Source organism: Carassius carassius, chromosome 19, assembly GCF_963082965.1.
Source record: "Carassius carassius chromosome 19, fCarCar2.1, whole genome shotgun sequence".
Classification (NCBI taxonomy): Eukaryota; Metazoa; Chordata; class Actinopteri; order Cypriniformes; family Cyprinidae; genus Carassius; species Carassius carassius.
Genome location: NC_081773.1, coordinates 19386981 through 19402151, shown reverse-complemented (window position 1 = coordinate 19402151; position 15171 = coordinate 19386981). Strand labels below are relative to the sequence as shown.

The 15171-nt window shown below is 35.7% G+C and overlaps 1 protein-coding gene across 1 annotated transcript in view; it reads right to left on the bottom strand.

The window, feature by feature from the left end:
• LOC132095309 (integrin beta-like protein 1) overlaps positions 1 to 11860 on the bottom strand; it is a 44670-nt gene extending 32810 nt beyond the window's left edge. Inside the window, exons 1-4 of the mRNA XM_059500160.1 lie at positions 11701 to 11860; positions 10196 to 10398; positions 1376 to 1522; positions 16 to 138 (exon numbers count right to left, since the gene is read on the bottom strand). Of these exons, the coding sequence (XP_059356143.1) occupies positions 16 to 138; positions 1376 to 1522; positions 10196 to 10398; positions 11701 to 11792 (565 nt within the window). The 5' untranslated portion in view covers positions 11793 to 11860. The remainder of the gene's footprint in view (positions 1 to 15; positions 139 to 1375; positions 1523 to 10195; positions 10399 to 11700) is intronic.
• Between the last annotated feature and the right edge of the window lie 3311 nt (positions 11861 to 15171).

The window sequence follows — 15171 nt, the reverse complement described above, 5'->3', positions numbered from 1 at the left end:
ACCCTGTGATCGTACCTCCACACACTTCTCCAGAGTCTTCATCCAAACACTCGTTGTCGTCACACTCGCAGTAGCGTCCGCTGATCAGGCCCTTCCCATCGGGATTGTGGCACATGCAGCTGCTGCAGTGACAGGTGCCTGTCGGCCAGACACATCAATGTCAAAACCCACAGATCTCACACTGTCACACTGCTCCACAGCACCGCACAGCAGCAAACACACTTCTACATGTGAAGACAAACCGACTCACACAAACACACCCAACCTAAGGCTATATACACTATAGAATTGCATGGCATTCAGAATTTGATGGAAAATGAACTGAGAATTCCTAAACTTGTAATGAGCCAGCAAACTGGATTAAGTTGGCAGAATGAAAGTGTAATTTTACATTTTAGTACAAAATACCTGTACACAAGTTATCATAAACAACATTTTCCCCTCATAATTCTTACATTATATAAAAAGAAATGTATATTAATTTAAAATGAATTAGTTTATATCAATTTAAATTAAATTAAATCTATTAATTTAAATTAGAATTCATTTCATATTCAAGATTCATTACATATTATACATTTTATTTTATGGACCATGGTAGAACAATGTAATTTTCTCAATATAATAATAATAATAATAATTTGAGAAAAATAAATCCTCATACAGTATATAGGAATCAGTTTTTGTAATTCAAATATTTAAAATAATTCATAAATTAGGCCTGTCAAATTGGTTATTTGTGATTAATTGCATCCAAAATAAAAGTTTGTGTTTACATAATATGTGTGTGCAAATGTATATATTAAAGAATATGTATTATATTTATATTTATATATATGAAGACTTAAAAAAGTGCAATCTGAGCAAATTTTTTTCAAGCTATTATGTGAAGGTTCAGTAATTTCTTTTCATTGCCATTAAAGGGAAATATTTGAACATAAATATAGGAGACTGAGAAAAAAATGCTAATTTTAGAATAAAATTTCAGATGGTAATGCATTTTAACTCTACACACACACACAAATTGATTCAAATACAGAAAACAAGACAATTCTTACATTCTGAATTTTGCCCAATCCTGATACACAACATTTTCACAAACACACATGCCCTAATGGCACGGTAGAAACATAGCAGGCACATCTGCAAGCAGCTGGGCCCCCTGCTAACAACATACAGACCCATCACCTAAAGTTAATGTTCAGGTCGGTGTAAGGGTTAAGTACAGGGTTGGGGGCAAGGTGTGAAATACAAGCAGGCTGTTATTTTCCAGGCCACCCAGAAAGAATGTTTGGACAACTGCATGTCACATATCTTGACCTTCAGTTCTATTATTTATAGGCCCCCATGAAATACCAAATATCAAACATCTTACCTGCATTGGAGCAAACAACACCCTGGGCATTGCGACAGAGGTCTTTACTGGTTTTTCTGGAGAGTGAACATTCCTCCTTGTACTGACAGGATTCCCCAAACCAGTCTTCATCACAGAAACACTTTCCACATTTGCATATCCCATTATCTGGATTGGAAACACACATACAGAATACAGTTATTGATTGTTTTGAGTAACATGCGGTCATGATACAGACCCACACTGTTAAAGTAAATGGGTTGATAACAAATTATATTTTGTTGGAGGAGTCAAAGGGCTCACTACAAGATCGATTTTGTGATTTTTAACACATTTGTAAGGTGTTTGGAGAGGCCAAGGTGATGTGAAAGACATTAACACTTGCCATGTATGCATGCTTACCTAGGAAACCCTGACAGAGTGTTGTGTGTGTTTCACATATGTGTACTTATCACAGCTAAAAGGTGTTGAAGATTCCTTATAATTTCCACAACATAGGTATTATAAAATTGCACAACCCTATAAACTAGAGGTGTGCTACTGGATCAGTGTAAATGTATTTTGATTTTAAACATTTTTAATTCAGTCAAATGAAAAATTCTCCAGTCAGATTATTTGCTAAATGATGCACTAGCCATAAAATTGGTCATTGTTAATGAAGCAACATGAATAGGCTTATGAAGTGTTAAAAGAGAAAAAAAGTCCCATGAGTTCTACTCATTACAAATACTGAAACATTTTTCATTCATTTCTACCACTTTCTCTTCTTTCTTCAATTTAATATGCAAGCAAGCAACAGTACCAAAAGTGAGATTATTTTTCTATATCAGACTATTGTTGATTGCCTGTTGTTATTCTTAACTCTATGGATGAAACAACTGGCAGACAAAATATGCTGCAGATATATCCTGTTATTGTAAATCCAGCTCCTTTAGCCACATCTTGAAGTGTCATCTTCAATCACTCCCTGCACTAATCCATCATGTAAATTTGATGTCGTCTTCAAGGGCTATCCATCTGTCCTTAACAATAGCCTTATTCTGCTCCTGCACTCATTACCAGAGAGTCTTGGCTGCTTGTCACAAATATTCAGTGTTTTATAGCTAATCTGGAGGGAAAGGCAAGATTTATGCTAATGCCAAATGGAGGATACATCTATCTTGTCCCCTATAGATTAAAAGCAAATTGGTATTGCAAATGTTAAGATATGAGCCAAGCATTTTTGGAATTTGGCTATGATATGATCTTTTAAGAAGGCATTCCTCATATACATCAGGCAGGTTGTAAGCAGTGGGACAACAACTTCTTGTTCAGTGTGACTGGCACAATTCAGACGTTACTGAACATCAGAATAATGGTTGCAATGTGGCCTCTGAAATGTTTTTAGTATAACCTATTTGACCTGCATTTTTAAATGACTAGTTTTTAATGTCGAGAACACCATTAACATTAAATTAACATTTTTTTTTGTTAGCACTTTATACAGTGCAGATTGTTTCAAAGCAGGTTTAATAAATGGGAAAACAGCATAATCAATTTAATTTTGGAGACCATTCAGATTCTGCTGTACTAAACCAGCTCAATTTTACAACACACTGCAAATACAACATGAAAATACACGGAAATGCTGGAACATGCTTATAAATGTTTGCTCTGAAAGGTGAAATTTTTGTTTTATTTTAAAATCCTGGACATACCATTCCTTAACTTATTTATTTTTAATTTTTTGGAAATACACGAAATACACAATTACTGTAAACAGGCTTGCCTACTTATACAGATAACTCTTACAACTTCCCCAACAAAAATGAATCATGTTTTTTGTACAACTGTGCAACTTATACAAATGCTAATCAATACCCCCCAAACATATAATAATAAAATAAAATCATGGTTGCTACTGTACACTTTTACTATAATAAAACCATGGGTAATTATAATTATATATATAATTATTTTATTGTTGGGTTTCTCCCATTGTGGTCTGTGCTATTTGCAGCGTGTTTCTGTATTTGGTTGTGTTGTGAGTATTTGCAGTATGTTTCTGTTTTGCAGTACGTTTCTGCATTTGCAGCGTGTTTTTGGCCGTGTGAGTATTCGCAGCGTGTTTTTGTTTTTGGTTGTGTTGTACTGTATTTGCAGCGTGTTTCTGTTTTTGCTGTGTGGTTCTGTATGCAGTGTGGTTCTGTATTTGGAGTGTGTTTTTGTTTTTGGTTTTATTGTGAGTATTTGCAACGTGTTTCTGCTTTTGTAGCGTTTCCTTGAAATTTGGTTGATGCCAGAGTTCGAACCTGAATGCAGACATAATCACTCTGACATATCAACTTCCACCCTCCTATATGTGGGAGGAAGAGTTTGATCCTTGCTGTCCACTGTGTCCCTGCTTCTGTGCCACCAGGGGCATAATTTACCCCCTCCCAGCTGATGTGCCAAGACGGCCATATCCACGCTGGGCTGTATGACTCACTCTAAACAGCTGTGTATTAATAGATGGTGTATCCTCATCAGATAAATTGGAGACGGCGAGCAGATTAATGAGTCATCACATGCTAATAGCTGTTCCTATTGCAGACAGTGCTGTCCATGTTAAATACAGACAAAGGAATATGGGGTGACCAGGAGTCTGCAAGACATAAACTCTTATTACAATTATTTGTTTCATGAAGCATTGAATCGCAGGTGATGTTGTCTCTGAGCATCCAGCTCATTTCAGGATGCAAATGTTTTTGGCTCAAGAATGTACTTAATGTTTTCAGTAAATACATTTACATTTAGCATTTATTTTGATTTAATTTTTTTTTTTACCTTAAAGCAGCATTTCTTTAGCTTGTTTTATATTAAGGTATAAAATTGCAAAAAAATATCATTGCAAAATTGTTCCTATTAACTGTAAGGATCTTAACTATCCTATGCAAATAAAAATCACATTGAAATCAGCGAGTGATAGTGCTTTCAAAGATAGCAATTACATCTATGATTGAACTGTAAGTATAATAGCTTGTTCCGATTAACAGTGTACACAAGCATAAAGACACTAAATCATCCAAGATAATAGAAAGGAAAGCATTATATTCTATACAGGTGCATCTCAATAAATTAGAATTTCGTGGAAAAGTTCATTTATTTCAGTAATTCAACTCAAATTGTGAAAATCGTGTATTAAATAAATTCAATGCACACAGACTGAAGTAGTTCAAGTCTTTGGTTCTTTTAATTGTGATGATTTTGGCTCACATTTAACAAAAACGCACCAAAATCTCAACAAATTAGAATATAGTGACATGCCAATCAGCTAATCAACTCAAAACACTTGCAAAGGTTTCCTGAGCTTTCAAAATGGTCTCTCAGTTTGGTTCACTAGGCTACACAATCATGGGGAAGACTGCTGAATACAAAATGTATTTTCGATGCTTCAAAAAATTCAAACTGACCCTCTGATGTCACATGGACTACTTTGAAGATGTTTTTATTACCTTTCTGGACATGGACAGTATACCATACATAGGTTTTCAATGGAGGGACAGAAAGCTCTCGGACTAAATCTAAAATATCTTAAACTGTGGTCTTTGTTATTGATGACATAATTTTCATTTTTCGGTGAACTAACCTTTTAAACTACTTCAGTCTGTGTGCACTGAATTTATTTAATACACAAGTCACACAATTTGAGTTGAATTACTGAAATAAATGAACTTTTCTACAACATTCTAATTTATTGAGATGCACCTGTATATTCTAATAATAATAATAATAATAAAAGATTGCTACCGTGTTCTATTGCTTTTGCCTACTGTTTCCCATTTCAGTCTGCCTCTTAATTCACTAAACAAAAAGAAATTGTAACTAACGAATGGCTCACAATGAGTATCTTTTGAACCTCCAATGGAAAAAAATAACAAAAAATAAAAAAATAAAATTGTATTCTTTCTATTTCAAAATTTGACATTTAATCCAGTGTTACTTGCTTTTGTAATTATTTGTGAAATTTGCTAGCAATTTCCAAATGTGAAAGTTGATTCTACACCAAATATTTTTAATGTGTAAATGCAGCCTAATTATACATATCAAAACAAGAAAAAAGATAATAAATCAATAAAACAGGGCTGCACCATTGAAATGAATCTAACAAGTTTTACACTGGATTGGGACAAACACAGTGCAGTGAAAGAGAAATGGCAGAAGACAATTCATTAAGGAACAACCAAAGAAACTGACAAGATTTTTTATGCATTACAAAAGACGCAAACCCCAGCAGACCCTGTGTTAATCAGCATTCTATGAAGTTTGCACATGTTTTTATCCAAACAAACCTTTAGTAATCCAAGGCCTCTATGTGCTAGCCTGATCTTGAAGACATTTTTTCTCTTAGCCTTTTAAACAGCTGCATTTGTATAAAACAAGACAGTGAGGTAATTATTTCCCCTTGTTATTCTCCTGTTTTGCGTTGTAGAGCGTGAAATGATTATGTGCTAGGCTAGGCTGGATGTGAGGGAGACATCTGTCCTGGCTAATAATGCTGCATACCTACAGCAGACCTGCAGCGATGAAGACAGACCAAATCATGTAAAGATTGAGGGTCACTGTGTGTAATAAGTTTATAGACAATCTATGATTTATGATACTTGTCAGACCTGTAGTCCCAGCATTTTAAGCTCATATGGGAGATGTGCATTCAGGTCCGGCCCATGTCATGTTCATTTTTTCCCTATTTCCTCTCACCTGACATTTGATAGTGTGTTACTAATTGGATGAAAGCCCATAGAGGAAATGAAAGTGTTATTTTGGCATCATCATTGTTATTTGCAGTGAAATGACAGTGTTATCCCCTGTTTGGACACAATTTCCTCTTCCACTGTATCCCCAAGTGCATATTGACCTAGAAGGCATGTGACCTTTTAGTGTAATTTGAAGTATGGATCAGACCTGCTGCCTGAACTAGAACCCACACTATATGGGGACTTGCTAGAATGTGTATGTTGGTTTACCTGAACCATAAACACTGCTGTTAAGCACATTGTGTAGCAAACTATCATCACACTTCACCGAAGCATTTAAAAAAATGTTAGAATGTAATTTGTACCTTTTGCTTTAGTGTGCCAGTAGGAAATATCAGTTTTAGATTTCCAAACAATCTGTTAGCAAATATTGTAATGATCAAGTGATATTTGTGCATGAACAACAAATCCAGATTGAGATAGTCTTTGATAAACATTGAGACAGATTATTCTAAGCATCTTGAAGAAGTTGCCTCAGTTCTTCTATGGATTTCTATGGGGCTGTTCACACAGAATGAACTTTTCCTCCGTTTTTCTATGTAAACAAGCACTAGATGGACATCTCTGCAACTCATGCATCACACAGTGTTTTAAACACGTGGCACTCAAGTTAAAAGAAAGGTCAAATGATTTTCCTATAGAAGTCATTTCCCCATGCAGATTTTTGAAGAACAGAAGTCCAATAACAAAAAGACTGAGGAAAAAGCTCTTGACAGAGTTCCACTGGGACATGAAAACATGGAATATCACTTTTCTGACATGCTCACTCAAGCACATAACAAATAAAAGCAAAGGATCTCAAGGGTATCATAAATCACAACCATCCTTACTGATGTATATAAACAACTTTCTTTTGACATAAATGATCATAAATCTTTTCTTCACATATACCTAATTTTAGTTTGTTTCAAACTGGAGAGGAGAGGTCTCTAGATGGCAACATTTGCTGGATAAAAAAAGGACAATGCATCACACCACAGGACCAAAAATGAAGGTTGCACCAAGTTGCTGAGAAAATCTCTGCAAATGGAAAAGCTAGAGAGGAAAAAGTTAAGTCAGCGCTGTGCCAAATCTTTCACGTGGCTCCTTGAAACCCCAATTAACTTGTTTTGGGAGATGGAAAAATGAGTGAGAAAAGTGAAAAGGAACTGCCACGTTGAGCTCTGTCCCCATAAAGTAGAAGAAATAATCAAAACAAGGTCACAAAAAGGGAAGAAAACCATGAAATTGTGCTGAATTTTTCTCAGTTGGTACAAACAATTCAAATCCAATGGAAATGCTTGTACATTTGGATTTTTTTACTATTCGGTGACAATAAATGAGAAGGAAATATTCACATATGTTAATCAAATGTAGCCTTATTAAAAACTCTGGAGCTGTCAGGTAAAACCATTTTGTTGTTTTTTTGCACCCTAAAGTCCTAGTTCACAGTCTTATCGCTGGATCAACATATGCTGTCATGTCTATCTGTTTGTCGGTGAACAAAAACAGGTGTTTCAAAGCAAAATGATTTATGGAGACTCCCTGAACAAATTAAATTCTCCAGAAACCAAGACAGAAATTTCTCATTAAACGCTCCACTTATCATGCAACACTTGTAATGAGAAATTAAATTATTAAAAAAGGTAAGAAAGAAAAAAGGAAGACAAAAAAAAAATCAGCTTATTGTTAGGGAACACAATGTGTTTTTCAAAAGAGCAAGTTGTGGTTATGAAACTGGAGCACATAAACAAGACCTTATATGCCCTGTGTGCTCACTGAAATGACAAGACAGTGTTTCAAAGCAATATACAAACAATCCTGCTCAGCTTGCACATCCTGCAGTTTTTGCATAATTGTCAAAAAATATTGGACTGAATACAATACACAAAGCACAGTCTTTCTCACTGTTCTGGTATAAATTCCACCGGATGCTGTTCTAAAACTTTCATTACAGTGAAGCGAAGGGATGTGCACAATGGCACAACATTAGAATCATTTTACAGGTCTAGAATATCCCAAACTGCCATGAACCAGCTCAGAAAACCAGCTTTCTAGTTAAAGGGGTCATATGACGTTGCTAAAAATATCACTATATTGTGTATTTGATGTAATGCAATGTGTTCATGTGGTTTATGGTAAAAAAAAAAACCACATTATTTTCCACATAATGTACATTATTGTTGTTCCTCAATGCCCTGTTTTTTTTTTACTAAATTCATTGTTCTGAAAAGCGAGGTGTACTCTGATTGGCAAAGTATCCAGTGCATTGTGATTGGCCGAATGCCTCAAGCGTGTGACGGAAAAATGTTACACCCCTTAACATACTGTGATGCCGTGTGACCCGCTTTCACAAAGAAACACACAGTGTCTCCATAAACATAGCTGCGGCGGCAACAGCGAGAATAAAAGTTACACCTTCTTTCTTTGCATGAACGTTTGGGCGTCGTTATACAAATCTTCCAACATCATGACGTAGACATGTGGGGGCATGTTATAATGAGCCATTTTAGGTAGGTGTGGTTGACTCTTAACTTTTATAAAGAATATCTCTTTGGATTAGAGACTTTAGTCTTTGCAACTTTACAGATCTTCTTTATGCACCAAAAGCTTGTAACACTCCAAAGAGATAGGAAAAATGTAAATTGCATCATATGACTCCTTTAAAAGATGAGTATTTTGACAAAGATGCACAATGAAAAGCCTTGATGTTAGGTAAGAAAAAAATATTGGTCCATATGGGGCCTCTATTGTCAGAATACGTAACAATGAGAGAAGCCCTATTATCAGCTATGCTCCAAGCTAATGAGCTCTTCACTGGTTTGCAACATGCCTCCACAAATAAATCTTTCTTTCCAGCACATATCTCCATTAGTGGTCCTCATCATCTTATGTCTACAGATCAGAACCGGAGGAGGTACGGAAATGGGTGTTTTTGTTCAAAGTCTGTCAGGTGGATTTCTATTTTCAAGAGTATAGAAATCAACATGTTATATATAGAGCAACAGCAGGAAAGTAAAGAAAAAATAATAATTTTATTATTGGAAAAATGTATTTTTAGTTGTAATGTATAAACCTGAAGAAAGATCAATCATCAGCTCTGAGGTTATTGGGTTATTAACTGATAATATCTGCAGAAATCCAATCCAAGTTCTACTTCCTTAAAAAAGACAAACAAAGTTTAATATCCAAATTCCACAGAAAAAAAGGACACTACCCATAATTGTGAATAGAGATTTTGAGCCAAAAACTCATCACCAAATACCAATGAAATTTTAGACACTTCCAAAACTGTTGCAACAGAGATGGAATTCGTTTTTAAACACAAAAAAAATTGTTTCTATCTTTGTTGCCACCATGTTGGAAGTGCCTTTTTCGGTTCTAAAGAAGGGGGTGTGTCCCAATACCTTTATCGATATAGTGTATGTACAAGACATCGATGTTTGGTGATGAGTTTTTGGCTTCATTTAAAGTGTTCAGCTGGGATTAGGACTTTATGCAGACCAGTCAAGTTCTTCCACACACTGACTGAATCAATCATTTCTTTTTTAACCTTGCCTTATACACAGATGCACCAACAACTTACACTAGCACCAACATTGTGTCCTTATAATTATACAATGTTTCAAAGCCATCAGCAGATCGTGTAGCTGTTAGTTGAGGGTTTGGATGTCAGGTTATTCAGGAGTCTCTGCTAATGGATTTTGCACACACTCACCATCCAGTGGAAACTACTGAAATGACATTCAACACAGTAAAGGAAGAATCGGTGAAAATAATCCTTTGAAGCAGTGTCTGCAAATTCTTAAAAAAAGGGGGTTGCTACAGAATAACATGGCACCCAAACAGGCTCTTTTGAAACTGAAACTGTTTGGCTGAATAGAGGCACTGTGAAATTCAAATGAGACCATGTAGCTAATGACACAATATTGGATGGAACATCAAAGGCCTTTACTGAAGCTGGATGTGTGTCTAGCATGTCTTCAAAGCCTTTTTTTTTCATAAGACATCTGATATTGAAACGTAACATACACAAGTGAAGGACTAAGTGGGAACGCTATGTTTGGAGAGTGCTGACAGCTCTTACCTCCACAGGTCTTCCCGTCATATGTTGGACAGATCCAATCATGGCACTCACAAAGTGGTCCATAGAAAGTTCCGGGTTCCGTGACTTGGCATATGCAAATCCCACACTCACATTCACCTCTCCCACTACAGATCAAACCGTCTAAGGTCCGACAGCGCCTCAGTGATGATTCATGGGAGATCTTACACTCTCCACCCACCTGCCTGCAAGACACAAGTGTTCATTCACCCCATGACCTTTGCCTTCCACATCAAACCTCTGTACTTCCTCTGTAGGTGAACATATGCCAGATGGTGGAAGGGTGGGTGGTGGTTTGCAATCCTCTCTTTCACCAGTAATGACAACCAGACTCCCTCTTCCTTTCTGAAGGAAAACATTTGTTTGGTTTCTAACGATAGGCTATGCAATGGATAAGATTTTGGCAGATTTCTTGTATATATCTCCCTGTACGCATAGGAGCTAATATTTAAAGATAACAAAAAGACTTGGTAGCAAAATAACACTATAATGCAGGTCATGTGGAAATCAAATGGAGCAGTGACTCATAAGTATGATTCTGCTAGTACTCAGTCCCAAAGAGAACAGCAAACTCGTGTCTAGACACTGTCCATTCAAATCCATCTTCTAGAAGATCTGAATTGGAAAGCAATAAAAATAATCTGAAGTTTCTGTCCATTTGAGGACAATACTATAATATAATCAAAGAGTATATTGCAGTGTATACTGGTAAAGTGTCTAAAAAGAAAATGCTGTCAAACTCAAGGACAAGATTTTCATTACAAACCTACTGAAAAAACAAACGCTGGACTGTATTGCACTGTTTATTATTTTCCCACCCGAGTTCCCATGTGAAAAATGTTTCATTTGGTAGTGTTCTTACATACCACTCCTGCTTCTTGTCTCTGCAGTTGGCCTTTCTCACATTACAGGGTAATAAAAATACACTTTTCTTTTTTTTCTTTTTTGAAAGCAAACACTGTTCAGGGGCTTGGTATGGTTACACTTACATGGACCAAGTCTGTCAGCCACAACAGCATATTAACTCTTATTCAGTCCCTATGTCTGATTATGTGCAATGCAGCGAGAGCATACATAAACAAGCATTGTGGTACACATTAGGGTGAATGCGCACCTGCTATGTATAAACCACTTAAGTAATTTGTCAAAATTAGAGTCACACAACTGTGGACCTTAGCCAAAACTATAAGAAGAGGTCAAAAAGCATATGCATATGTTTCTGATTTTACTGTATGTTCTGTGAGGTACAAACTGGCTTAAAGGGGCTCTAAGTAAAACAAATAAAACATTGCTGACACCTTGGAAAAAAATGGAAAAAGAAATAGCAAAAAGCTTAAGATAGAAATCTACAAACCTTGTACTAGTTCTGTAGCTGTGACTACACAACAGCAAACTTTCCCCAGTATGTATAAATCCAGTCTGTCAGCAAAACGTGGCTGAACAGTGGAAAAGTCAAAATGATTGAAAAACAAGACAGCTATACTCACCTTAGCGACTGCCGTAAACTTCCTTGAACGGCAGAGAGCAAAATTAGAAGCAAAGAAACTAAGACGGAGTTCACCAAAGTCTCTGCATGCATGTTTATATCCTCACCAGAAACCTGAAGTGAAGTGCCTTCAGGAATTTCCACTTTCCAAAACAGAGGGAGAACGGGCTGGCCAAATCCAGCTCGAAAACTTCAGAGGCCAACAGCGCTCTCCATATGATTGCCTTTGATTAGTTTTTACTTTCGGAGCAAAGGCAGGAGTAAGACATAAAGTGCCAAAAAAAAATAAAAAAACGTATCACCGTAATTCAAAACAGTTGTTCACAAAGATAACTGAGGACTTTACTTTACATATATCTGCAGTGCTGTCATTTTAAAAGGGGATTTGCTACAGCAGTCATTTACAAAAACAAAACATAGAATATAAACTGGAGACAATTGTTTACAAAACAAAGAATCTCTTTCAAGACTGTTTTAATGAGTTCTTTGATTATGATTTCAATGATCTGTTTTATCTTTATGGTAATATTTTTTCCAGCACAATATTAATGAGCAACATTAAATTAAGATTCTGGAGGAATATATTAATAAACTATATTCCCAGATTTCTATGATGCATGGCTGCAATTAATTTTACATGAATAAATATTTATTTTTAAATAAAATGAAATATAATATAAAATACAGTTATACAGTAGCTGCAGACACCTACCAAGCAATATATGTCCCATCCTGACAAATTAACATACAGTATTGTATTAAGCACAATCTGAAGAATCAAATGACAGGTAAATTTGGCAAAATTATTTATCCCTTTTAAAATCAATTTAACAAGGAACCTCAGAGGAAAGATAACCCAGGTTGGTTTCAATTGTCTAAAGTTTAGCATGTCTGTCTTGTAGCCTACCTGTATGTAACTAAATAGCATAATCACGCCTCGGGCTCTATTTCGGTTACACACAGTTTGACAATTTAGGAAAGATACATTTTTCCATTTTTCAAGCGAGTTTAAACGGATTTAATAAAAATTAACTTAGTGTTTTCATTTATTTACCGCTGTCTTCATGTTGACAGCTCGGTGATCTCACTGGAAAATCCGTGGACACTCACACAAGACAAGTAGGGGTAACTGCACCCTGGATCAATGGGCGTGTCAAAAGGTTGGCGTGTCAAAAGGTTTCTCATTGGTGGAAAGAAAGGTAGGGGGCGTGGCAAAAGGTTTAGCGAAAACTGTCTGTTCCGCCTAAAGGCGAGCCATACTCTTAATCGCTATTGGCCTATAGATTAATAGAAAGCGATAAATTAAACACATAATCCTATAAAACCAATTGAAATTCATCCAATGTAAAAACAGCGTTAATGATGTAAAGAATATTATTTTAAATTACTTTCGAAAGTAGTACCTTCAAAATGGCTTACTGACGTAACCACCACCACACGTTTAGGTCTTAGTTTATCAATAATCAAAAACAGATTACAATTATTTTTGAGAATACAAATGTCTCTTACTTGCTGTTCTTAAGTTAAAGTCATTTAAAGTCAGCTGTATTTGTTAACATTAGTGAACTAACAAGAACAAACAACGTACATTAACTAACCAAGTTTAAAAATACTGTATCAAATGTATTGCTCATAGTTAATGTTAGTTAATACATCAGTCAACAAATGAAACTTTATTGTAAAGTGTTACACTAGAAAACTAGGTTTTGCCTGATAGAGAAAAATAAATATGACAAAACCATTAAATTATCAAATTTAAAAATTAGTCAGAAGAGTTAAGTAACCTTGTTTTAAGTGCCATTAACCAATTAAGCAAACAGACACAGCTTTATCCACTAAAACATTTATTTAGCTTTCAGTTTCAGTCACCAATTCAAGTAAAAGGATAGATAGATAGATAGATAGATAGATAGATAGATAGATAGATAGATAGATAGATAGATAGATAGATAAACCACTCATTCATTAATTAATTCATTCATTCTGTAGTAGCAGTCCATAGAACAGAATCCAGCAAACTCTTTGTCTGAATAGAAAGCTGTGAAGATGCCCTTCTTTCCAAGACCACAGTATCTACAGCCATCACACATCTGCTGAGCTCCAACTCCACTCTGTGTGTCCTCCTCACATCTGGACTGACATACTTTCAGTCAACCATACATACACAAGAGAAAAACAAATGTTGAGAGATTCAAAAAAGAAGTAACCAATAAGTAGAATAAAATATCCAATAAAAAAGAAGCGCAAGTGTCTGAGAGTGCAAGTCTGCAGCCAGACCCTTCTCCATTATAGTATAATACAACTGTACTACTGACTCTTCACTGAGTACCAAAAGTACATATGCTTCCTGTGCATGGTTTCTAAAAGAATGGAATCAGAAAAAAGTTGACTGGCACTCATCTATACCACAGGTTATACTAATATTTACATCTACATTTATTCATTTAGCAGACGCTTTTATTCAAATTGACTTACAAATGAGGACAAAGTGGAAGCAATCAAAAACAACAAAAAGAGCAATGATATATAAGAGCTATAACAAGTCTCAGTTAGCTTAACACAGTACACGTAGCAAGGGCTTTTAAATAATATAATAAATAAAAAGAAAACAGATAGAATAGAAAAAGAATAGAGCAAGCTATTTCGTTCATGTGCATGTACCACTCCAGCATGTTGGATTAACTTCAGAAAAATGAATGTCCTTCGAGTGCACTTTGGGCAATGGTACAGTCAAGGCATGAGGATCTAATACAAGAGGCTAATCATTCAGAGTAAAGGTGTGTCTTTCTCAGGTGTGGTGGATATGCAATGTTGAAAGCAAAATACACACAGAAGGCTGTTATGAAGGCTTCATCAAGGCTGGTGCACTGGCACACATCTATTCCATCTTCTGTCACCACACTGAGCCCTCCTCCTATGATTGCCATTTTACAGTCAGTATCCATCAGGTGTATGGTAGGAAAGGTGTAGCCGGGTCCCCCTTTCATAAAATAAATAAATAAAAAGAATAACAACAACAATAATAATTATAATAATAATAATAATGAGAGAAAAAAAGAAAACACTTTTCAGATTCATCAGATTCTGTTCCATTCTCTTTGGATCAGACAGTGTAGCTACATACACTGCAGAAACAATCAGAAGGTAATGTATAAGGTTCACAATACGATGCATTTCATGTTCTTGTATAGACTGATAAATGTTACATTGTTTTCTAAAACTATTGCTTTACATTTTTAACAGATGGGCTAAAAAGGTACAGAGGAATAACATATTACCTGAAAAGATTTGAAACAAGATATTTAACAGTTGATGAGTTTTTTTTAATAAACTCACTCCAGCAGGTGTCCTTAAGTATGTGTATTTTTTGACTACATCCTCCACAGACATTCCTTCCGTGCTTTCTCAGCGTCTCCAGGAGCATGTTCCTGTCGTGTGGTCTTTGACCGTCGAGGGGTCTGGATGTGTTTTC